The sequence below is a fragment of the Hemicordylus capensis genome, chromosome 3, assembly GCF_027244095.1.
Source record: "Hemicordylus capensis ecotype Gifberg chromosome 3, rHemCap1.1.pri, whole genome shotgun sequence".
NCBI classification, from domain to species: Eukaryota; Metazoa; Chordata; class Lepidosauria; order Squamata; family Cordylidae; genus Hemicordylus; species Hemicordylus capensis.
Window position 1 is genome coordinate 319297101 of NC_069659.1, and position 23528 is coordinate 319320628.

General features: G+C 45.5%; 1 protein-coding gene across 1 annotated transcript in view; it reads right to left on the minus strand.

Moving 5' to 3' along the window:
* HLTF (helicase like transcription factor) overlaps positions 1-23528 on the minus strand; it is a 59859-nt gene that overhangs the window by 27586 nt on the left and 8745 nt on the right. The window contains 7 exon segments of the mRNA XM_053310324.1: positions 73-106; positions 2325-2417; positions 2498-2689; positions 2857-2931; positions 11504-11601; positions 15025-15158; positions 23030-23196. Coding sequence (XP_053166299.1) covers positions 73-106; positions 2325-2417; positions 2498-2689; positions 2857-2931; positions 11504-11601; positions 15025-15158; positions 23030-23196 — 793 coding nt within the window.

Genomic DNA, 23528 nt, shown 5'->3' on the forward strand with positions numbered 1-23528 from the left:
CGTTGGTCACCTAACTGGATCTGAAACACAGTACACATTTCCAATCAACAGTACATATTTAAATCAAATCACCTTTTAAGTTCTTCTTCACTGCAGTAACAGGTTTCTAAAAGAAGCAGGAAAAAATGTATATAAAATTAGTATTACACAAGATTACTTTCTGAATGCAATATCATTAAAAAATCAATTGAAACATAGGAAGCTGCCTTATACCAAGTCAGACCATTGCTCCATCTAGCTCAGTATTGTCTACCCAGACTGGCAGCGGCTTCTCCAAGGTTGCAGGCAGGAATCTCTCTCTCAGCCCTATCTTGGAGATGCCAGGGAGGGAACTTGGAACCTTATGCATGAAAGCATGTATGTGCTCTCCCCAGAGCAGCCCCATCCCCTGAGGGGAGTATCTTACAGTGCTTACATGCAGTCTCCATTCGAATGCAAACCAGGGCAGACCCTGCTTAGCAAAGTAGACAATTCATGTTTGGTACCACAAGACCAGCTCTCCTAAAGCACATTCACCATTAAGTCTTTCCCTAGTTTCAGAAGCTTTCGCATTATTTTGACAGTGTACTGTAATAATCTAGCAGTATTATCTTTCTAAAACATGTCAAATTATAGCTTTCCCCTACATTACATGTTTTCAATTCTCCCTACAAAAAAGCAGCATTATCTATGTGTTCTGAATCTGTCAGACTGCCACTCAATTACTACTCTTGTCCCATCTCTTCTAGAGTTTCATGCAGTTTGAACCCCATAGGCCATTTTTCTTACATTTTAAGTCCTTTCCCCAGACTATAGGCCAGGCTCAGTGCAGAGTGTGTGTTTAGGAAGCACCCCCTAATGGCTTATGCAACCACATTTTTGCATTTGAATAAGTGTCCAGAAACACAATTTTTCTTTTGTTGAGGGTAGGAGGTAGTCTTATTCACTCACATCCACACTAACAGACTATTTTCATTTGGAAACAAAAGTAGTCCTTTAAAGATGCCAGTATGCCCAATACAAGCAGTAATTTAGGTCACTCAAATTCATACTGATGTACTATAGAGAAGATCTTACAGGTCGAGAATCCTTTATCCGGACTGCTTGGGACCAGAGGTGTTCCGGATTTCTGATTCTTCTGGTTTTCGGAATCAGTTCATAAATGAGATATCTTGGGCATGAAAGGTTACTGGTTCTTTTTCTCCAACAACCCCTGAAGTTCCTTCCCACCTTCCAGCCAAGATCCTTCTCGCTTCACCTCCTTCCCCTCTTGCAGAACGGCTTGAGAAGCATGTGAGTGGCAGTGCAATCCCATTCACAAAACCGGCTTGGCTCCGCCCCAAAGAAGGGCTCTTCCCCCATTTGGAGCGCCATTGCAAACGGAGCCCCGGGTGCTGCTTTGCCTCCCTGGCCCCTGCCCTGCCTGCAAGTGCCCTTAAATGCCACCAGCAAAGTGCCCGTCCATGTGGGAAAGGAAGAGGAGCCGAGGCTGAGGAGGGGCTGGGCAACCGCCATTGCAGACGGAACTGCAGGTGCTGCTTTGCCTCTCTGTGAGTTGTGGGTGCTGCTTAGTTTGGGGGCTTTTTGCTGCTTTGCCACTGTTAGCTGCTGAGTTGGGGCTGGGATTGGTTTGGTGGCTTTGTGAGTGGTTGAAGCTACAGATCGAGAATCCAAGCGGAAAATACAAGCGGGGTTTGGGGTTTTTTTCTCAGCGTGGTGTCCGGATTTCGGAGCTTTCCAAATTTCGGGAGTCCTGATAAAGGATTCTTGACCTGTATATACATAAATGTAGTACTATATTCATATTACTATACTCAATGCTAAATACAGTGTACTTGGCTCATCGCAGGTTCCTGCTGACAAAATGCAGTAAAAAAAGAACTGAAGCTGCAACTCTATGCAATTTAAGCCCCACTGAAGGATACATGAGGTTGGGTTCCACAGCCATTTATATCTACTACCTCTTATCCTGGACATGCCTCACCCTGGAAAATTTGCGGTGCACTGAGCCTTCAGGAGACCCTTCTGTTTGGGCTGCTTTTGATAGCCAGAGATAAGCTTACTGCATGAGAGACTTTAAAACATCTTTTATTTAAGTATTTTGTGTGTTAACTGTCAGCTATCATAAGACCCAGACAAGACCTGGATAGAAACCCAAATAACCTGTAGAATTCTAATAAATCAAGTACATTGTCTCAAAATCTTGTTCTAGAAAGAAGTCTGAACACTCTCACAACTTGGCCTGAGTGGCAAGTTATTCTGCCTTCTGAGACTAATACTATTCATGCAGCTAGAGGTCAGACATTAGCGGTAACTGATACCATGAGAGAAAGCATGTATCTTACCTCCTTCAATTGATCACATTTCTTTTCCACAGGAAGAGGTTTGCCATAATGAAAGTTGGTAAGAATAACTGCAATCGCAGTAAGTGTCTTACCCTGAAAAGCATGAAACACCTGGAATTAGTATCTCTTCACAAACCAAACAAGTCCCACTCTCATGCAATATAGATAGTTACCAATCCCATATCATCTGCCAAAATTCCACCAAGAACATTTTCTGGTCGCCTTTTTTCAGCAAAGTTTGTAATCGTATTGTAGTAGTAGTCGTTCCTCTCTTCCCAAAATGGAGGCAACTCCTTATTGTTCTCACGTGAAATCATCCAAGCTAAAGCTTGCTTCTGATGTGGAAGTAATGGTGTTACAACAGCCTGGAAAATTAAGATGTCATAATATGTTCCTCTTCATAGTAAAAACCACTACTTATAAAAGCTGTTTAGTTCTTCCTGCCCTAATTCTGTAGCTTCGCATTGCTACACTTATGCTTGGATTGACACTGAGAATGAAACCAATATGACTTATTCAACAGAATATATACCTCGGCTGCTTCCACTTCACGAGTTTTATCCTCTTCTTTCAGATCTTCAAAAAGTTTGTCAAATTCAGTTTTGAGCTACAATATGAGATATGCAATAAAAGTTAGTCTAAACTAATTTTTAAAGAATCTGAAACTCATTTTCACCATAGGTGCATTACTCATTCAAAAATATATTTATTTTTCAAATTTGTAGACTGCCCCAAACCCCAGTCTCTGAGCGGTTTACAAAATAAAACAGATTAAAAATGAAAAGCTTAACACAATTTAAAACCACAGACAAGTTAAAAAGCTTGGGTGGAAAACAGGTTGCTTACCTGTAACTTTTGATCTTTTCGTGGTCCTTTATCATTCACAATGTGGGCTTTGCGCCTGCGCACTAGCTGCTTGAAGCGCCCTAAAGCTCCGCCCTTCATGCAGGGAGCGTGCTCGTTATCTTTGGTGCCAGAGCACTCTGTCTCTCACTTCCTGAACAGCCACTGTGTTAACTGGTGTTCTTTCATCACAAAGCAGATAAGTTTGGTAATCATATCTGTTAGGTCGGGAGGCTGGGTGGGTGTTGTGAATGATATCAGACCACCCAAAGATCAAAAGTTACAGGTAAACAATCTGTTTCTCTTTGTGGTGGTTCGGTATCCTTCACAGCATGGGCAATTAGTGAGCTCCCATATAAAGAGATGGGTCCAAGGACCTCCTTTAGTACTACACACCCAAAACCAGCTGCGGAACAGATGTCTAAAACATAATGTTTGACAAAGGGCAGGTCAGTGGACCACATAGTGGCTTTACGAATGCCAGAGAAGTTAATGCCAGACAGGTAAGCTGCCGAGATGGTCATGGCTCTGGTACAGTGTTTTCTCTAATTTTTTTCATCTGTGTGTGGAATGAATTTTGTTCTGGGTGGCAGTATCAAGGCAGTGCATGCGCATGTGCATTCAGAATGGGGCCTTCCTGATTCAACCTGAGTGGGATCGAAAATTAACTGAGCGGACATCAAAAAACATGTGAGCGCACGCACATGTGCACACCTTAGAGGGAACACTGCTCTGGTAGAATGGGCCTTGATAGTGGGAGGCGGTATTACTCCTTGCTTCTTATAGCAGGTGAAGATAGGTTGGACCAGAAACTCCAATAGCCTTTGCCTAGGTACAGGCTGGCCTTTGTGGGCACCTTCATAAGATAACAAGAAGTCTCTAGGATTTTCTGAAGTCTTTAGTCCTATCCATAGAACAGCAGAACTATGAGAACATCTAGGGAATGTAGGGAGCATTCTAGGGGTGAAACTGGGTTCATAAAAAAGGTTGGCAATATAACATCCTGGTTAATGTGGAAGTCATATACTACCTTAGGTAGGAATGCAAGACTACTTTGTTGGGATAGAAAATAGTGAACAGTATATCAACCCTTAAGGCAGACAGTTCACTAATTCTTCTAATGGTGGTAACAGCAATTAAGAATGCTCTCTTCAGAAACCAATTTAATTGATGCTGAGGACAAAAGCTCAAAGGGGGCCTCGATGAGAGTTGAGAGCACTAGGGAGAGGCTCCAAGGCTCAAGTTTCCTCACTCGTGGAAAAAGATTATCCAGACCTTTAAGAAACTTCTTACAATCAGGGTGGGAGGAAAGGGTCTTAGAAGCCCAGCCAGTATGGACTGCAGATAGAGCTGACACGTGGACCTTGATGAATGAATTAGAAAGGCCAGAATGTTTTGAGGTAATGTATAATAGGACTTAACATACAGAAGCTGTAGACGGGTCAAATCCTTTGGACTTGGCATAAATTGCAAACCTTTTCCACTTGCATCCGGTGAAGACCTTCCTTTCACGAAAAAAAAAAAATAGTATCTAGAAGTTCAGCCCCCTGAACTGAACTAGAAGTTCAATCATATTCAGAATCATGAGGCTGTGGCGAAGGACACTACAGCTGTTCTGGTGCTGGTTAGGATGCTGATGGAGATAACAGTGGGACCCTCAAGACAGTCGCAAGGGGAGAGGAAACCAAGGCTGTCTCGGCTAGCATGGTATGAGTAGGGTGCAATTCATTTTGTGATGTAGAATGATGTAGACAGAAAAGGGTGGGAAGAGGTTAAAAAGTTGGTTCTCCCAAGGGATCTGGAATGCATCTCCCAAGGACCCTTTCCCCACTTCAACCCTCGAGCAGAAGAGGGTGCATTTTTTGTTGTGCTGTGTCACAAAGAGGTCCACTTGGAGAGTCCCCAGTGATGGAAAATATAGGTGAGAATGTCTTTGTTTTGTTCCCATTCGTGTTGACAGGCTATATCCATCTCTCTGCTGAGACTGTCCGCCAGAATGTTGTTGGTGCCATATGTGTGAAGAGCTAGGAGGTAGAATCAATGGTGAAATCACCAGAATTAAATGGCAAGGTTGAAGAAGGATTTTGAGACTGTGCTGTCCTGGCTGTTGACATACACAATTGCTGTGGTGTTGTCTAGGAGCATTTAAATCATTTTTCTGAATAGCAGTGGGAAGAAAGACTTCAGGGCCAAGAGGACTGCAAGAAGTTCCAGAAAATTTATATGTAGGGATTGTTGGTGGTTCCACAAGCCCTGTGCATAAAGGTCCATGCAATGAACACCCCAGCCCTTTAGAGAAGCATCTGTCATCACAGTCACTGTTGGTGTAGGAGGTGGAACCACATACCCATGTTGAGATTTTCTTGCAGAGTCTACCAGAGAAGAGAGACCAGTACAGTTCGAGGTACTAATGTAAGGAACAGACCCAGCCAGCCCAATCACGTGGGAGGAATTATTGCGGAGTCACCCCTCCCTGTTACTTGGCGAGCCGACTGGGTTTAAAATTAATTTGAAAAGAAAAGAAGAATCTCTAGTAGATTGTATTACTGCCACCAGTCGCTCCTTAATAATTTTCCCTAACTGGAAGTCTAACCTTCTGAAGCCATAAGCCTTAGCAGGGGGAGAGCAACTGGCCCTATCCACTCCCAGCACAGTACCCCTCCAGTGACTGTTGCTGGTGTCATATCTTATGTTTCTTTTTAGATTGTGAGCCCTTTGGGGACAGGGATCCATATTTTTATTATTATTATTTCTCTATGTAAAGCGCTTTGGATACTTTTGTTAAAAAGCAATATATAAATATTTGTTGTTGCTGCTGATTTCCTTCCCTTGGACTTCACTAGGACCTAGGTGAGATTCGGACCCTAGGACCAATCCCTGAAATCACTGACCCTCAGGGATTTGTAGAACACACCCTGCAAGAATCTGGCAAGCCTCTATTGCTCCTCTTTCACTTGGGCACACCTTTCTTCTTCCCAGAAGACCCTCTGGAGCCCTCTTGACCTAGGATCAATCAAGGTCAACTGCTTTTTCCCAGTTAACTCTATCAGTGCTGGCTGGCTGCCCACTACAACTACAAGCCACATTTGTTCGTTGTCTACATTTGGTTTGAAATTGGACAGGAACCACAGATGGAGGTGTTGCATATGCAGTCTGGAGTAATTGACGGTCGATGTACAAGATGCCATCAGGTCTAAGTGACGTTGGATGGTCTGCATGCTTTGGGTTAGGTTGGATCTGAGAGAGTGGATAAGATTCACAATCAAAATTAATCGCTCCTCTGGGAGGAAGGCACGTTTGACCTCCATGTTGAGTATTGCTACTATGTACAGCAGAGTCTTCTGGGGTGACAGACTGGACTTTTCCCAATTTACTTGGATGCCCAGGTTATTTGGAAGAGAGAGGACAAGGTTGATTGGATTGGTCAGTGTGTCCTTGTTGGTTGAGGTGATTAACCAGTCATCCAAGAAGGGGAATAATGGAATTCCCTGTGTCCTCAGATAAGCAACAAGCGCGTGCACATTTCGTCAAAACGCATGGATCCATGGATAGACTAAAGGGGAGGGGCGTATACTGATAATCTGGCCTCCCATGGTGAATCATAGATATTTCTTGTGTCAAGGTTGCATTGCCACGTGAAAGTAGGCATCTTTGACATCCAGAGTGGCGAGCCACTTGTCTTCCACCAAGGGGGGATGCAGTTGTAGAGTCAGCATCCAAAATTTTCTTGTGTGGATGTATTCAATTGAGGGAGAGTAGATCTAGGATACGACGTAGGCCTCCATCACGTCGGGATTTGGAAGTACCTGAAATAGAACCCTGCCCATTGGGTTTCTTGAGAAACAGGCTCTACCACCTCTTTGGATAAAAGCTCTTGTACCTCTTCTAGTAGAGTAGGAGTTGCAGCTGTGGTTTTTATTCCCACAAGGGTGTGTGTGTGTGAAACTCTATGGCATAGCCAGGGGAGCTGATACTTAGCACCCAGACATTGGATGTGATATGACACCAGGGAGCTAGGTAAGGGGCAAGACAGACAGGTGTAGTTGAATTTCCAATGGCCACGGTGACTGGGAAGTCAAAGGCTCTGTTTAGACTGGTCCAGACTTCTTGGTTTTGGGATTTGACTCTGTTTTTATGGAAAAGAGCACCTTTGAAAGTGTTGGAATGGTCTGCAGTATTCCTTGCGCTCTGATCTGTTGTATTGGAATTTAGGCTTGTCATACTTCCAAAACCTTTGCAAATAAGATTAAGAAGTTGTAGTAAAGTTCCTAGCTCTGAATCTGGATTTTTTCATGTGTTCCCTTGTTTCGTCAGCTTTGGGGCTGAATAAACCTTATCCATCAAAAGGGAGATCTTCTGTTTTGTCCCACATGTCCTGATGGAGAGAGAAGGAAAGTCATCAGGCGTGCCTACGGAGGGAGACTGCACTGGCTAGTGTGTGGGCCTCTGTTTCTGTAAGATGTTCTCCAGTACTTAGGCTTTGACGCTACTAGTTGGAGGGCTATAGGCCACCTCCAGCCTTAAAGGCAGGATGCCTCTGAGTACCAGCTGCATGGGAGTAACAACAGGAGGGAGAGCATGCCCTCAACTCCTGCCTGTGGCTTCTAGCAGCATTTGGTGGGCCAGTGTGTGAAACAGGATGCTGGACTAAGACGGGCCTTGGGCCTGATCCAGCAGGGCTATTCTTATGTTCTTATGATTTAGAAAGTAGTTCTCTAAATCTTGTCTGGATTGCTTCAGGTGCATTTTAAAGGTGGTCTCTGAAGCTCTCCTACTCTGAGTAACGGTACTTGGCCATACAGTTCACAATTTTCATAGAACGGGAAGAAGAGGAGTAAACTTTGTGACCCATGGAGTCCAATTTCCTGCCTTCCTTGTCAATTGTTGTGGAGTGTTTTCGCCCAGATCTATTGCCCATAGCACAGTCCACAAACCAATGAGGGTGTTTAAACAGGAATTTACAGTCTTCTTCCTGCCCACTGTAAAAATTCTCTAAGTGCTTAGAAGTGTATGTGGAAGTGGATGGAACCTTCCATGCCAACTTTACAGAATTGACTAACACAGGAAGCATTGGGAGAGCCCAATGAGAAGGTGAAGAAGGGTGAGGGTGAGAAGTAGAAGTAGATAGACAGGGTCCCTGACTTCTTGGGCTGCAGCTTAAGTTCCAGGCCCAGCATTTTGGCCATCTCTATTACCTGTATAAGATAAGATTTGGTCTCCTCAGTAGGAGAATTGGACTGATTGTTTGGCACATTAACGTCAGGAGAAGGGTCTGACAGGTTCTCAGTGAGCACAGAGTCATCGTCTGATTCAGAAGTGGAAGCGTAGTTATCAGCTGAATTTTGTTTGTTGGGAACAGAGGGAACTTCCAGAGGAGTTGAGGGGCTTGTAGGCTGCTTAAGTGGAGAAGATGATTGGACTGAACTAGTAGGCTGTTCTGCCAGAGGCTGTGGAACATGTGGAGTCCAGAGGGCGTTTGAAAGGTGAGAACCTGGTAGAAGGACAAGTTTCATTTTGAGAATTAGAGGGAGAGACTTGAGCCTTCTGAACTATTCATAATCATAAGGTAGAGAAGCTGAAGGTATGTAAAAGGGATCCTCGAACCTTCCCACCCTCCCTATGCAGCCAGGATCAAGAGCTCCTGGGGAGATCCAATAATCCACTCTTCTCCTGTAAGGAGAATAAGTTGGATGAGAAAAGCTCTGTCTTTCTTACCAGGGGTGAGCTGAGTAATATGAAGGAGAGCATGTAGGTGTTGCCTTCCCTGGGAAAGCAGAAGGTGTTTAAGGAATGAATGGGGTACTGGACTCAGCCTCCTCATCAGTATCAACTCCATGCAGAGAGAAGCCCTTAAAGGTTGAGCCATAGGGGTTAGTCATAGGTGATCCCAGGATGGAGTCAAAGTCATGCAGAAGAAGAAAGCAGGCAACGTAGATTGCGTCATAGTCAATATCAAGAGTGGCTGCAGAAAGGCATGAACTCTAGAGGCGCCAAGTGAGGAAGCTGGTATGGTAGTCAATATCAAGAGCAATGCCAGAGACGTGACTTGGGCGAACAATGTCGATGGAGGAGTGGTCGAGGAAGAAGAGAATGGACGACCTGTACTGTGGACAGAGATGGTGTCTGACTAGATCAGTGTCGATGGTGTCAACAATGAAGGTGGACAAGGTTTCGAGGACAATAGGCAAGTCGACTTCAGAGCCGGGGCCAGTGTCGAGGGACATTGAAGGCTCGGTGTTGAAGATGCCACCATGGCTGGCTTGTGCGAGGTTGTCGATGTCAATGATGGTGGCATCAATATCAATGTTGAGAAAGTTTGGTAGCGTTTTGGTTGTGTCAATCTCCTTCCCTGTGTTTGCGCCTGTGGTGAGTTTCCTTCAGAAGCTCCCAAGGTTTTTTGAAGCACCATGTGCAGTCTCCTGCAGGGGAAACTTAAGAGGCCAAGCACAGCTTTGACAGCGCCAAGACGGACTATGTCGATGGCATCAGGGTCAGACGGCGTAAGGCAATTTTGTATAAAACGGTTCCCTGCTCCTCCTAGTTAGTTAGTAAGAAAATCTTGCAGGTGCAAATGTTGTGGTCCTCTCTGAGGCAAAGGAGACAAATCAGAGGAAGGCCTATTAGAGGAGGGCAAGGTCCAACAGCAGGAGGAACACTGCTTGAAAGTTTTTCTAGAGTCCATTAGCCCAAGAAAGACAGATAAAACAGAGATGTGAAACAAAGAAAAGGAAGCAAACTGTTTAATTTTTGTTTCCCAGGAACCAAGTATGACCAAGGAGTGAATCCTGTGGTTGGAAAGGAACTGAGAGACAGAGTGCTCTGGCACCAAAGATACAGAGCGAGCACTGCACACAAAGCCTCAGAGCACTTCAAGGAGCTTGTGAATCCTTCAGTGGGGAAGCTGTGCGTGCACAAAGCCAACATTGTGAAGGATACCAGAAAACCATAAATGTAAAATAAGTCTTTTAGAGACTTTAAAAAAGTTATCAGAGATAGGAAGGCTCTTATTTTAGCAGGCAGCATATACCAGAGTCTCGGGGCAGCAACAGAGAAGACCTGTCCTTGTGTAGCCACCAGATAGGCTGGTGACAAATGCAGACAAACCTCTCCGGATGATCTCAATGGGCAGTGTGGCTCATGATGAAGAAGACATTCTCTTAAATACCCAGGGTCTAAGCTGTTTAGGGCTATCTCCTAAATTCACAAAGTAGGTAAGTGATCCTATTTAGAACCTATACCAGACACCTAATCTGGCAGAAAGTTACATACAATTACTCATCCCATATATAAACTGGTTAGTAATTTATACTAACATGCATAATGTTGGCAATATTTGGAGAGAATCCAAGGTATGCTGCCACAACTAAGACAACAGGACTATATTTGATTAAAAGCTTAGGAGCCACTTAGAGCAAAAGGAAAATGTGAACTGGCTTGTGTCTTGCTTCAGTACCAGCATATCAGCTCCACAGCTTCAAAGGTTTAATCCCACCCTTGTCCCTCATATGCATTTTCCCCATACTAGAGCCATATGGAAAATCGCAGACCTAGAAATATATAGGTGGCTCTCATCTGCGGCCTCACAGATCATGGTTTCACGTATCTGCAGTTGAGTCTAAGAAACCCAGTTTCTTTATTTATGGTTTAAAAAATGACGAAATTTGCCTATCCACATCTTGGGTGGCCAGAAATGACTTTCATTGTCATTTCCCGCCACTATTTTGCAGCATGGAGCCATCTTTAGGCTCTTTAAAAAATAAATTGAGATTTTTTGGCAAAGATTCACAAAAATTTGGAGGATTTCAGGTTGGAGGGGGCGTGCTAGAGAGGAAGGTACTGAGCTTTATTCCCTTTGTTTCCGCTTTTCTTTTCTTTTCTGGCCCTTTTTTTAAGCTCAAGCAACCTAATCCCTGAATTCCCATATGGGTAAGGTTTCATTATCCACGGTTTCCGTATTTGCACCTATAGGTGAGAACGGAACCTCCGCAAATACCAAGGAACACCTGTATATGCTTAGCATAGATGTAATAACCAGGTATGCATAATCTTTTGTGATCCCATAGAAGATACATATTTGACTATGCAAAACTAGCAAAGCAAGTGTTTAAAATGGCAGACTAACATGACGCTCTTACGTTTCACAATGCATCTTAAGTTTTAAAGTACAGACAAATATTGTTTTAAGAGTAGAGTCCAAAAAAGAAGTGTCCCAAGGAAGTAATACAATGAAGTAGGGATAATTCATATAATGTAGTCTCCGAACTCATTTTTTTAAAGTAAGAGCTCTAAAAGTCACAGAAAATGCACATTCTTGCAAAATGGGATATTCATTGTACCTGTTCAGTTGTCATTTGTACAGCAGCATGGATTGGAGCATTATAACTTGAGCCAGCTTTTCCAGATGTCCAGCTGTATTCAAAACCAGCTGCTGAGGCTACATCATGGGGGGGAGGGGACCAAACACAAACATCAGTATCTGAATCCCCCAAAATATTATTTTTCACGAACAGTAGGGTCAATCTTATTTCTATTTACAGAACTCTATGAAATCCAAAATAAAGTTTAGTAAGAAGAGAAATCAAGTTTCATGTGCTTCAGTTCTAGGGATGTGCACAGAACAGGTTTCTTGCACTCCTGCGAGAGTGCTTTAAATGGTATGGAAGGCACTGCCTACCTGCCAGCCCCCACCCCGCCGGCGCTCTTCCAAAAAGCACATGCATCAACCATTTGTGTGGCGAAGGTGTTCCGGGATGCAAGGAGTCACACTTTTGGGAAGAGCATCAGCAGGGGGAAAGCAGTGCCTTCCCTGCCATTTAAAGCAAATCCTCCACCACCACCACCACCACCCACGCTGTCCTCTGAACCAGTTTGAACGCCAGTTGCCAGAACTGGTTCAGCACTCCTGGAATGGAGCGCCAAATGGTTCCATGCACACCCCTATTCAGTTCTCCAGTTAAAATAATTCCTACAGATTCAATACAGAGAGGATACTCATCAAATTGCTTAAGCCCATCCCACAACACAGATCTATGAATTTATGGCTCTGCTATCACCATAAATCTCATCCCTGGCCTGCATAAGTGGGAGTCCAGCCAGATCACGTGACCATTATCATTTGCTCCCTCTAAGAACACTCCCCTACCTCTGGACCAACAGGAAAAAATTTTGGAACCCTGGGAGCAATAGCATAGATGGAAATGGCAATCAGGGTGCCATTTCCAATCCCTCCAGTACTGGCCCAGAGGGATCAAGCAACACCTTCGTAAGAACATTATTTCAGGGGGGAAACTAGATGGTTAGGCTTCCAGATCTGCATAGCCCAGTGGCCCTTAAAACTTAACAGGTGTAGTGGGGTGCCACCCCGGGCCCACTGGGCAGACCCCTCTCCGGTTACAGGGTGACTGAAGGACCAACTCCCACTAAAGAGACTGGTCTTCCAGGCTGGTAATGTCTGCTGCCACCACCTTGAGGGTAGGTTCTTGATCTCCTCCCCTTGAATATCCTGGACTTGGTAGAGTAGGACTCCCAGACTACCTACCATCTATCTAACTAGAATCAATGAAGAAATCTTCCAGGAGATACAATTGGTGACTCCAAGGCTCGTAGATGTGGTACTAAGGAACTTCTCTCCCTTTCCCCACAGAGTATCCCAAACTGCTCTCAGAGAAAAATAATCTTTTTTATTCTCTTCTCTGAATAACTTGACTACCGAATCAAACATGTGGATTAGGAATTTTTAAAAAGTCAGGTTGTAGGATCACAGGCACACTAGAAATAGAAACAATCTATCTAATAATTGTTCCTACCACCACTATCTTCATTAGATGGTGTAGTGATCAGCCACCCCTCCCTCTAAATCAGGGATTCTCAACCTTGGGTCCCCAGATGTTCTTGGACTTCAACTCCCATAATCCCCAGCCCCAATGGCCTTTGGTAGGGGATTATGGGAGTTGAAGTCCATCAACATCTGGGGACCCAAGGTTGAGAACCCCTGCTCTAAAGAGTTTACCAGAAGTGAACCCTGCCTTGACTGACAGGCCGGTGAACTCCAGGACTCAGCCAATCAGCACACCAGGTAGGTGGGACCTAGAGAGCCATTGGGAGGAAGAAGGGAGTGCTTTGTTAGAGAAGGACTTGCAGTTGGTCGCAGGAAAATGACTGCAGCTCTTGGAAGACAGAACTGCAGGGGGTTGAGTTCTCCACCATTTTTTTGGTGAGTTCAAGAAAAGAAAGCCAGGGTTTTGGCTTCGGGAAGTTAGTTTAGGGAAAAGCGTGTTTAGTCAGACTTGGCATTAGACTTTCGGCTTCTTTTGTGTGAGTGTTGTATATCCCTGATACTGGTCTATTATTATTTACCTATAACGTCATTAAACTAAGAAACACTAGCCTATGCCCATCCAGCCAGGGCGTTGCAAAAGATTCTGTAAGCATTTATCCCCTGCTAACTGGGCAAAGAGGCACCTTTTACCATGGTGATTCTCTTTATTTAGCAGGGGGGAGAGTAACTGGCCCTATCCACCCCCAGCACAGTACCTCCAGTGACTGTTGCTGGTGTCTATTGTGGGTTTTTTTTAGAATGTGAGCCCTTTGCGGACAGGGAGCCATCTTATTTATTTATTATTTCTCTGTGTAAACCGCCCTGAGCCATTTTTGGAAGGGCGGTATAGAAATTGAATTATTATTATATTATATTATATTATATTATATTATATTATATTATATTATATTAATATATTATTATTATTATTATTATTATTAATACTTTAAGTGTGCTTTTGCATTTTCCTACATAAATGTTCTTTGTAATGGGGGTAACCAGGATTTTAATTGTGCTGCCCCATCATCATTTGGGGTGCTTTTTGAAGTGTTCTTGTAACCAACTGAGTATTCTTAACTGTAATTAAAAGCTGAGAAAGCCTCAGATGGAAGCAGTCTGTAGTAATTGAATAAAGCTGTTTTCTTTTTATAGTTTTTCTTTACAAGTGTCTCTGAGTGTATTTTTAACTCAGGAGAAAGAGGGGACTGAAAGGGCGTTTTACTATGGTGCAAACACGTCCCCTCAAGCAATCAACAGCGATTAGTTTTCTCACCACGTGCAGGCAAAACATGGAAGATTTTTGTACTTGTCTAAAAGCAAAATTTCCCTGGGGATTTCACCCCAAGTCCAGGGAGGGTCAAGCTCTGCAGGAAAGAGGGGTTGTGGTGGCAGCCATTTTTTAACCTACCAAAAATACAGAAGAGTTTTAGGAGAAGCCAGGCAGCTCTGCAGGGATGACTCAGCATTTCTTTCCCTCACATGAGCTGGCTCTGAGACAAAGGCTTTAATCCGATACAGATGGCAATTCTCCCTTGATGTTTTTTTCATGCTGCAGTTTTCCATTCAGCTTTCTCAGTGCCCCCAATGAGAACTTGGGAATAGTATGACTCCAGCCTTTCTGGCTGATATCTCTTCAGCTTCCAACAGACTGTAATCAAAACAATTCTAGCTCCAAACTTAACTGAACCATTAACCCCCTCCTCCCAAGGAGAGAGGGAAAATCTTTTTAATTTATTGTCCTTCAGGCTGGGCCCTGCAACCAATCACAGGGTTCCTGCTGATTACCAGGCCTGGTGCAATTGTCATCGAGAGTAGGCCTAGTTACCCCATGGCCACTCACTATAACAGGGAAGTGGAAGTTAAAGAGAAAAGGCAAGCCTCTCATGAAACTTATGCCTAATTATTGAGGAAGAAGAGCACATTTGTTCTCTGCCTATACCAGGGTTAGACAAGTTTTCTTTAGATTTAGGAGCTAGCCAAAAAATTTAGGAGCCTACCAGACTTAGTGGTGGATGTCGTGGGGCTGCGAGGGTAACTTACATTTTCCTGGAGGAGCCAACTTAAATCCATGCATATTTAGCCGTTGTAGAACCACTTGCTTATTTTCCACCTTTCCCCAAAAACTCAGCTGCACTGGCATAGTGAAAGCATTATTTGCTCCACGAGGAACAATCCTAGACAAAAGGAAATATAAGTATTTATTCCCCTATAATAAGTGTTTGACTACTCCATGGACTAATACATGACTATGCCATCAGAAAAGGCTTTCATGAAGAATTACAAAGAGTACTTGGTATACAATTAGAATGGAATTAAGAGACAGAGAAAAACAGATTGTATCTTGAAAGTCAAAGAACAGGCTCTTACTGCTTCTGTTTTCGTGCAGACTGTTACTTCTGCATCACTTCGAAAAGAAGCATTGGTTTCACTTACAGTGAAGGCTTCTGGTTGCTGAAGCCAGGGACATCTTCATTTGATATCCTCCTCCAGGAGCTCCAAAGCAGAACAGATTTAATTGGATAAAAAAGAAGGACCCGCCTACCTGAGCCCGAGGGGGATAACCCCGCCCCACTTCTTTCAGACTCAGAAGGTAAAGGCAGGCAGGCCCTGTACATAGAGGAATAAGTGAATAGACAAGGAAACAAAGAACCACAGGAGACATAGCGGAGTAAGAATGACAGCTTGCTCCATGCAGAGTTGAAGGCCAGGAGTCTTGTCGAGAGTAGGTCAGAGTACTGCAGCTGGGTGGGCCGAGATGTCCCTGGCTTCAGCAACCAGAAGAAGCCTTCACGGTAAGTGAAATCAATGCTCCTTTCTCAGTTCCTTGAAGGCAGGGACATCTCCATGGGACATACCACAGCTGACCAATATGGGTGGGAGCGGTCTGACCTACTGACGAGGAAGAACCTGTTGCAGGACCCGCCTCCCAAAGGCGGCTCTGGCAGATGAGAATTCGTCGATTTTGTAGTGCCTCGTAAAGGTAGAGGATGATGCCCACGTGGCTGCTCTGCATATCTCGTCAACTGAAGTGTTTGTAGAAAATGCCGCCGAGGTTGCTGCCGCCCTGGTTGAGTGAGCTAGGATGGAGGCGGGAGGCCTGAGTCGTTGTGCCTTGTAGGCCATAGCTATGCAATGCCTTGACCCACCTTGCTATGGTAATAGAAGATACTGCTGATCACATGGACCGTGGATGAAAGGATACAAACATACTCTCAGAGGTCCTGAAAGAGGCTGAACATTTTATGTAGACCTTTAAACAGCATCGGACATCCAACTTGTGCCATCTCTTCTCTGAAGAGTGAGATGGCTTGGGACAAAAAGACGGCAGGAACACATACTGCGACAGGTGGAACGTGGACGAGACTTTTGGACGCATGAACAAGTCTGGAACCAGCCGTATGGCGTCTTTGAGAAAGATGCAAAATGATTTGTTTACAGACAGAGCCCAGATTTCAGAGATCCTCCTAGCAGACGTTATCGTGACAAGGAAAGCTAATTTAAATGATAAAACCCGGATGGGTATGGACCGTATTGGTTCGAAAGGCTGGGATTGCAGGGCGCGGAGGACAATATGTAGGTCCCAGTTGGGGAAGCGGTGGACTGTTGGTGGGGACAGAAGAGATGTGCCCCTCAGGAAATGGCGAAGATGAGAGTGTGCTTGAGGGGACTGGGGCAAGCCGTCTAAGAGCAGTGGAAGAAGTGACGCCGCCTGTCTTTTCAAGGTGTTTGGTCTGAGTCCCTTCTCGAGACCCTCCTGAAGGAAGCGAAAGAGGTGCTGAAGAGAATGGGAACTCCTTGGGATGGAGTGGCATGAGATCCAACGTAGAAATGATCGCCAGGTGTATTGGTACACTCGTTCTGTCGATTCTCTGCGCGATGCCAGCATGGTGTCTAATACTCCACTGTTGAACCCTTGTCGTCTGAGGATCCACCGCTCAGTCTCCAAGTGGAGAGACGTAACCAAGTGGGGTTGGGGGGTTGGATCGGGCCTTGCAAAAGGAGGTCCTGTGTCGGTGGCAACTCCCATGTGGGGGGGCGATCGACATGTGAAGTAACTCCGGGAACCAAGGACACCGAGGCCAGAAGGGAGCTATTAGAATGACCTTGGCTTGAAGAAGACGGATTCTGCGTAGGAGTCTTGCTAGCAGTGGAGTCGGTGGAAAAGCGTAGAGAAGCCCCTCCGGCCATTGTGCTGACATGGCATCTACTGCTGATGCGCCCTGGGAGGGGAATCTCGACATGAACCTGGCCAGCTTTGTGTTGAGTGGAGTTGCGAAAAGGTCCATCAGCGGGATGCCCATGAGACCCGTGATCTGTTGGAAGATCCCGGGGTGAAGGCTCCATTCCCCCGGGGAGATGTCCATCCGACTGAGCCAGTCTGCTACTATGTTCAGTTCTCCCTTGACATGATGGGCTATTATGGAGTCCAGATGTTTCTCTGCCCAGGTCAGGAGAAGCATCGCTTCCTGGTGTAAAGAGCGGGAGTGAGTTCCCCCTTGTCGATTGATGTATGCTTTGGCTGTTGTGTTGTCCGTCTTGACTAACACATGTGAGGCATGAAGGAAAGGCTGGAAGGCTAGGAGAGCTAACCGGATAGCTCAAAGTTCTCTCCAGTTTATGCTGTGCTCTTGTTACTGTTTTGACCAGAGCCCCTGAGCCGACTGGTTGGAGCAATGGGCCCCCCAGCCTCTGTCACTTGCTTCAGTGTATAGAATGGTCCTGGGAGGATCCAGGAAAGGTTTGCCTCACAAGAGGTTGTTGGAGTGCAGCCACCAGTGGAGTGACATCCGTGTGGAGCCTGGGACTTTGCATTTTGACTTGTTGGTGATTTCCCTCTGGAAAGGGAGCAGGAACCACTGGAGACTGCGCAGAAAGCAACGCGCCCAAGGGACCGAGTCCAATGTCGCTACCATCAACCCCAGTAGGCATGCCTTCTGGGCCTCTTGAGGTGAGCGTGACTGAAGAAGCAAATCATCTAGGTACGCAAAGACCCGCACCCCTAGGAGGCTGAGGTGGGCGACCAGGGATGCTAAGGTCTTTGTGAAGACCCAAGGAGCTGATGAGAGGCCGAAGGGGAGGGTGGCATACTGGAAATGCTGTCCTGCATACTTGAAGCGAAGAAATTTTCTGCTGTCTGGGTGAATGGGCACATGCTGGTATGCCTCTTTTAGATCGATGGAGGCAAGGAGGTCGTGCCAGTGAAGGGCCTCCGAGATTGATCTCAGGATTTCCATACGAAATTGGGTCCAACGTACTGATTTGTTTAGGCGTTTTAAGTCGAGGATGGCCCATTGGGTACCGTCTTTTTTTGGTACTGTGAAGAGAAGAGAATAAACTCCTCTTCCCTCCTCCAAGGTTGGCACCGGTTTGATTGCCCTGTTGTCCAGTAGGTGTTGGATCGCTTGTAGCATCTGGGCGTGTTTCGCGAAGGACCGTGACCTTGGCATTGGTAGGAACTTGTAAGAGGGAGGAGAGTGGAATTCTATTCTGTAACCCTGTCTGATGATTTCTAAGACCCAGGCATCTGAAGTGAGGGATTCCCAGGCTTGGTGAAAGTGAGACAAACGCCCACCATGCCAGGTAGGCCTCACGTCATTGTTGCTGTTTTTGCTTGGTGGGAGGTGCGGACTTGAAGGTGCCAGAGCCCCTGAAGGATTGGCACTGTCTATTCCAGGAGCCCCTTTGGCCTCTATTGTCTGCGCCTCGGAAGGAGCGAAAACCCCAAAAGGACTGGTACTGGTAGTGGAGAGGTTTTCAAGAGGACATTCTATCAGGTGTTTTAACTGGAGCGGAGGGCATCGTCTTCCGCTTGTCTTTGGAGTCGATCAGGACGTCCTTCAAGGCCGTGTCTCCAAAGAGCTTAGAGGCATCATATGGACAGCCGAAAGGTTCAATCTGGAGTTAACATCTACTTGCCCATTTCTGAGCCACAGGTGATGCTTGCCCACCACTGCGGCGGCGGATACCCGAGCTGAAAAGCGAATTGCGTTTAAGGTGGCGTCAGCCATGAAGGCTTGGGCCTTGTGTATCTTTAGTAATTGTTGGCACATCTTCGCTGGGTCAGATGGTGGATCACTGATAATGTCCTCCACCTAGAGCAGTGACGCCCTGGCTGCCATAGATGCTGCAGAAGTGGCTCCGGTGACTAGGGCTGAGTTGTCGTGGACATGCTTGAAGGACAGTTCAGCCTTTCTATCCCCCAGGTCTTTGAGGGAAACTTCTCCATCCTTCAGGACCAAGGAGCCTGATACCAGTTGGGCTATTGGGGCATCGGTATTAGTTTTTAGCATATCTGATGCCTGCTGTTGGAAGGAATAAAACTGGTTTGCTATCGCCACTGGTCTACGATTTGATGCAGGAAGGAGCCATTCCTCTTTCACCACATCTGAAAATAAATCTGGCATGGGTAGCAACAGGTTTTTTGCTTTTGCCCTAGGGAACACCAACTCTCCCTTCACTGTGGGGTCGGGTTCCTGGGCAGATTTCATTGGCAGACCAATAGTTTTTATAATCTTATTCATGAGTGGGGAATAGTCTTCCGCCACAAATAAACGTTGTGACACTGGTGTGGGGTTACCTTCCTCCGCATCTGACCAATCACCCTCATTCTTGGTTGGGGGCGGGGCTGTATCAGGATCAGGTATTGGTTCCAGGGGGAGGTCCCGGTCATGGTCAGAATGTTCAGGAGTGGTCCTGAGCTATGACAATAGTGGGGATTGGCTCAGTATGTTTGCGCTTAGCTGCAGCTTTTTTGGGTGTAGGGCTAACAGAAGTGATAGAGGATGAATCGGGACTGGGAGACCTCCATCTGGACTTCCTCTTTGCCTTTTTAGCTTTGGGCTTTTTGGGTGGCCTGACTTGCAAAACAGTGTCTATAAACCTTTAAAACAGGCCTGCAACTCGGGAGGGATCACTTTGGGTAGTGAAATGGCTGGGCTCTGGTTGGCAGAAGCTAATATGCTGGGCCTCGCAAAAGTGGAAGACGACGGTTTGGGGCCCAATCCCCCCTGCCCCTGGATGACTAGAGTGCGCTGTCCCTTATTCCCAAATCCCCCATGGGAGGTACTTGAGGTTGGAGAGGAAGAGGAAGCCGCCATTTTCAGTGGTTGTTTGTGCCTGGGCTGAACTCCAATGGCCTGGATTTCTTTGGATGACGGGGGGGGCGGGTGTTCGCTAGTGGCCGCCAACGGAACTTGAGGTCTTCCACTGCGGCCTAGAGCTCGGCTTTCTTGCGGGTGGTGGAAGATCTTGTCTCTCGGCCCGAAGGCAGGAGACGAGCGGCGGCTTCGCTAGCATACGGCGTGGGAGGCTGAATAGCAGCCAGCGCTGGCACTACTGCAGCAGGCTCTTCGGGCGGCAGCCGTAGGAGCCGCTGGATGATCGAGGGCAGCACAATCGGGCCGCTGGTGGGCAGCCAAAGGAGCTGCTAGCTGACCGACTTGAAGGGAAGCCGGCGGCTCCTTGGAAGCCGTTGTTGCTGCTGCTGATGTGTCGCAGGCAAGAAACAGGCCTTGAAAGGGCCATGAGCGCCCGGGCCCCAAACAACTATTCTGCCCCTGCAGCCCTGCTCCATACAGCGGAGGAAGGAGGGGGAGAAGGGGGGGGAAGAGCGGGGTGGAAAGGTATAAGAGAGAGAGAGAGAGAGAGAGAGAGAGAGAGAGAGAGAGAGAGAGAGAGTGTGTGTGTGTGTGTGTGTGTGTGTGTGTGTGTGTGTGTGTTAGGGTAGAATACAGAGGAAAAAGAGATGAATACAAAAGGATCCAAAATGAGAAGAAAAAACGCTGAAAAGCTGGAGAGAGGAGAGAAACTGCCTGGAGCTGCTGAAGGACAGAAAGAACTGGGGCGGGGTTATCCCCCTCGGGCTCAGGTAGGCGGGTCCTTCTTTTTTATCCAATTAAATCTGTCCTGCCTTGGAACTCCTGGAGGAGGATAACCCATGGAGATGTCCCTGCCTTCAAGCAACCTAGAATACTCAACTGTGATGCATATTGCAGGGCTCAGGCTAGGTATTGAAGGCATGCTTTGTTTTTTAGCCTACTTTCCTTAAGGAGAGTGAGTTTATGAGACCATCCAGGGTGTGGGTGTGTTGCCAACATTCTATTGCCTGAATATGGGACACAAGTGCAGGGAGAGTGTCATCTGGGGGTGGGGTCATCAGAAGCCTGAGCATCAATGCATTTGTAAAAAACAAACAAACCAAAAAACAGAAGGCGGCCCATGATTTCACAAAGCTTCTTGTTCAAACAGACCATCCCACTTAAATATGAAGCAAGTGTCAGGAGAAATATTAAGAGAATGTCCGAGGTTTCAGCGTGTACACACACACACGCTACATCCTTGCTCCAGTTTGCCATGGCTGTCACTGAAAGCCTCAGTGAAAGGCTACATTACAGGTATCTGCCAGAAGTTGCTTTATCTGCCAGTTAGTAAGAGTCTGTGGGTCTATTTATATTAGATAAATAAATGATTAGCAACTTGCAAAATGTAAATAAACCTAGTCAATTGCTCCTGCAGGTTTGCAGAACAATTTATTATTTTTATTTATTTATTTATCTATCAGTGAATAAAAGCATTAAAACTTAAATTTCAGTTTAAAAGCCTGGGAAAACAATAAAGTCTTGAGGGTCTTCCTAAAAGCAAGCAGAGAGGGAGATGCTCTCAGGAAGCATATTCAAGAGCCCTGGGGCAGCTACAGAGAAGGCTGGTTCCTGAGTTGCCATTAAACAAGCCAGCAGCAACCATAACCGGACCTCTCCAGATGATCTTAATAGGTGACAGGGTTCATGACAGAGAAGGCGTTCTCTTAAGTACCCTGGACCCAAGCTGTTGGGACCCCAACCCAATTGGGGCATTTTTGTGAACTTTGTTGTTTCTTTCACATTATAATATGACTTCAAAGGGCTCAATATAAATGCACGGAGGGATGAGGGAGAGCCCTAGGCTCTGCAAATAATACAGAAAAACCAGTGTCCGTATGGAACAAGAGATTTTTGCCTCAGATATGGGACATCCCATATAATACGGGACTTTTTGGAATGCATGTGTGTGTGTCACATCAACTTCTTAATATCTGGACCAATTTGAACCAAGTTTGGTACACTTGCAGGGATACCTCAATGGCTTAATTTGTGATGATGTCATCCATTCCATTCAAGATGGTGGATGCATGAACGTTTGAGGTGAAAGCTAGCTTGTGATGATGGTAATTATCAATTAGGATTATAGAGAAAGTACAGATTAGTTCTTACCAGAACTTCTTGTTACTGTTCAAATGGTTATAACCTTATTTCTTAGTTTTATACTTAATGGAATTGTCTACCGTTGAATTGCTGAATTGAATTGAAGTAATACTACAAAAGAAACAGCAATTTGATGGAATTTGATGGTAAAAATTCCATTAAGTCCAAAACTAAGAAATAAGATTATAACCATTTGAATAGTAAAAAACAAAGCATGCATTCAGTACCTAGCCTGAGCTCTGCAATACATCATGGTGTAGTAGAAATTGTAAGCTATTATTTGAAGCTCTGTGCAAGAACACTTGAATCCAGATCTCATGATGTTAATCTGACACACATGCACACACGCACACCCCTACCTGTTAAGAAAAGGACAGGACCGATTACCTTAAAAACAATTCTCAATGAACATGCAGTTTGCCCCTCAGTAAACCCCCTTATGTTTAATTTGGCAGATTTCTGTACACACTTTATAGAATTACAAATATCCTTCACAAAACACAACTGCACACACTAGCAAGCAAACTTTAGTCCATAACCAATTCACTTTCTGCATATTATGACATTGTTTCCAAATATTCCACTTTGTCCCAACATGCCTCTCCCCTCCCCTCCCCTCCCCTAGTCCCCTCAGCCACTTCACACACACACACACACACACACTCCTGTTGCTGCGCAAGCGCTCTCGCTCTCTCTGCCTACCACCTGCCTTCCTCTCTCTTTAGCGCCCCTCCTGCCTCTGCACACACTTTCTCTCTCATTTTCTCCCCTCTCCTCTGGATCACAGTTGCACTGCAAGCACTTACCCTTCCACCACTGCCAGCTTGTTGTCCATGATGTATGCCAAGGATGCTGCTAGCTCTTTTTTGATGTGGCCAACCTGGTCTCCATTCGCATTGTTTACTCTTACAGCATTCCTGTCATATACATTGTTAGGCTCTCGCTGGAGCGCAACCATTTCGTTATTATTGACCTGCAAAATATTTAGACTGTAAAGGTAAAAAATACCAACAAATAGCATATTCACCAAATTGACCCTGAAGTCATTTTTTTAAGGAAAGGAGTGCTTTTTACACAGACAAACACAATTAAGAAGCCAAGCAACACAATTATCTACATCTGTTCTTCACAGAGCTGAGAGTTCCTTTAACCTTACAAAACAAAATGATGTAAGATGACAGCTCAAGTTGAAGTGCATGGAAAAGCTGTTTCATTCATCAAGGGCAGAAACACAAAATCCTCTTTTTAACCTGATGAACATTTCAAGTGACTAGAAATCTCCTGCATATATAAGCCATGTACCAA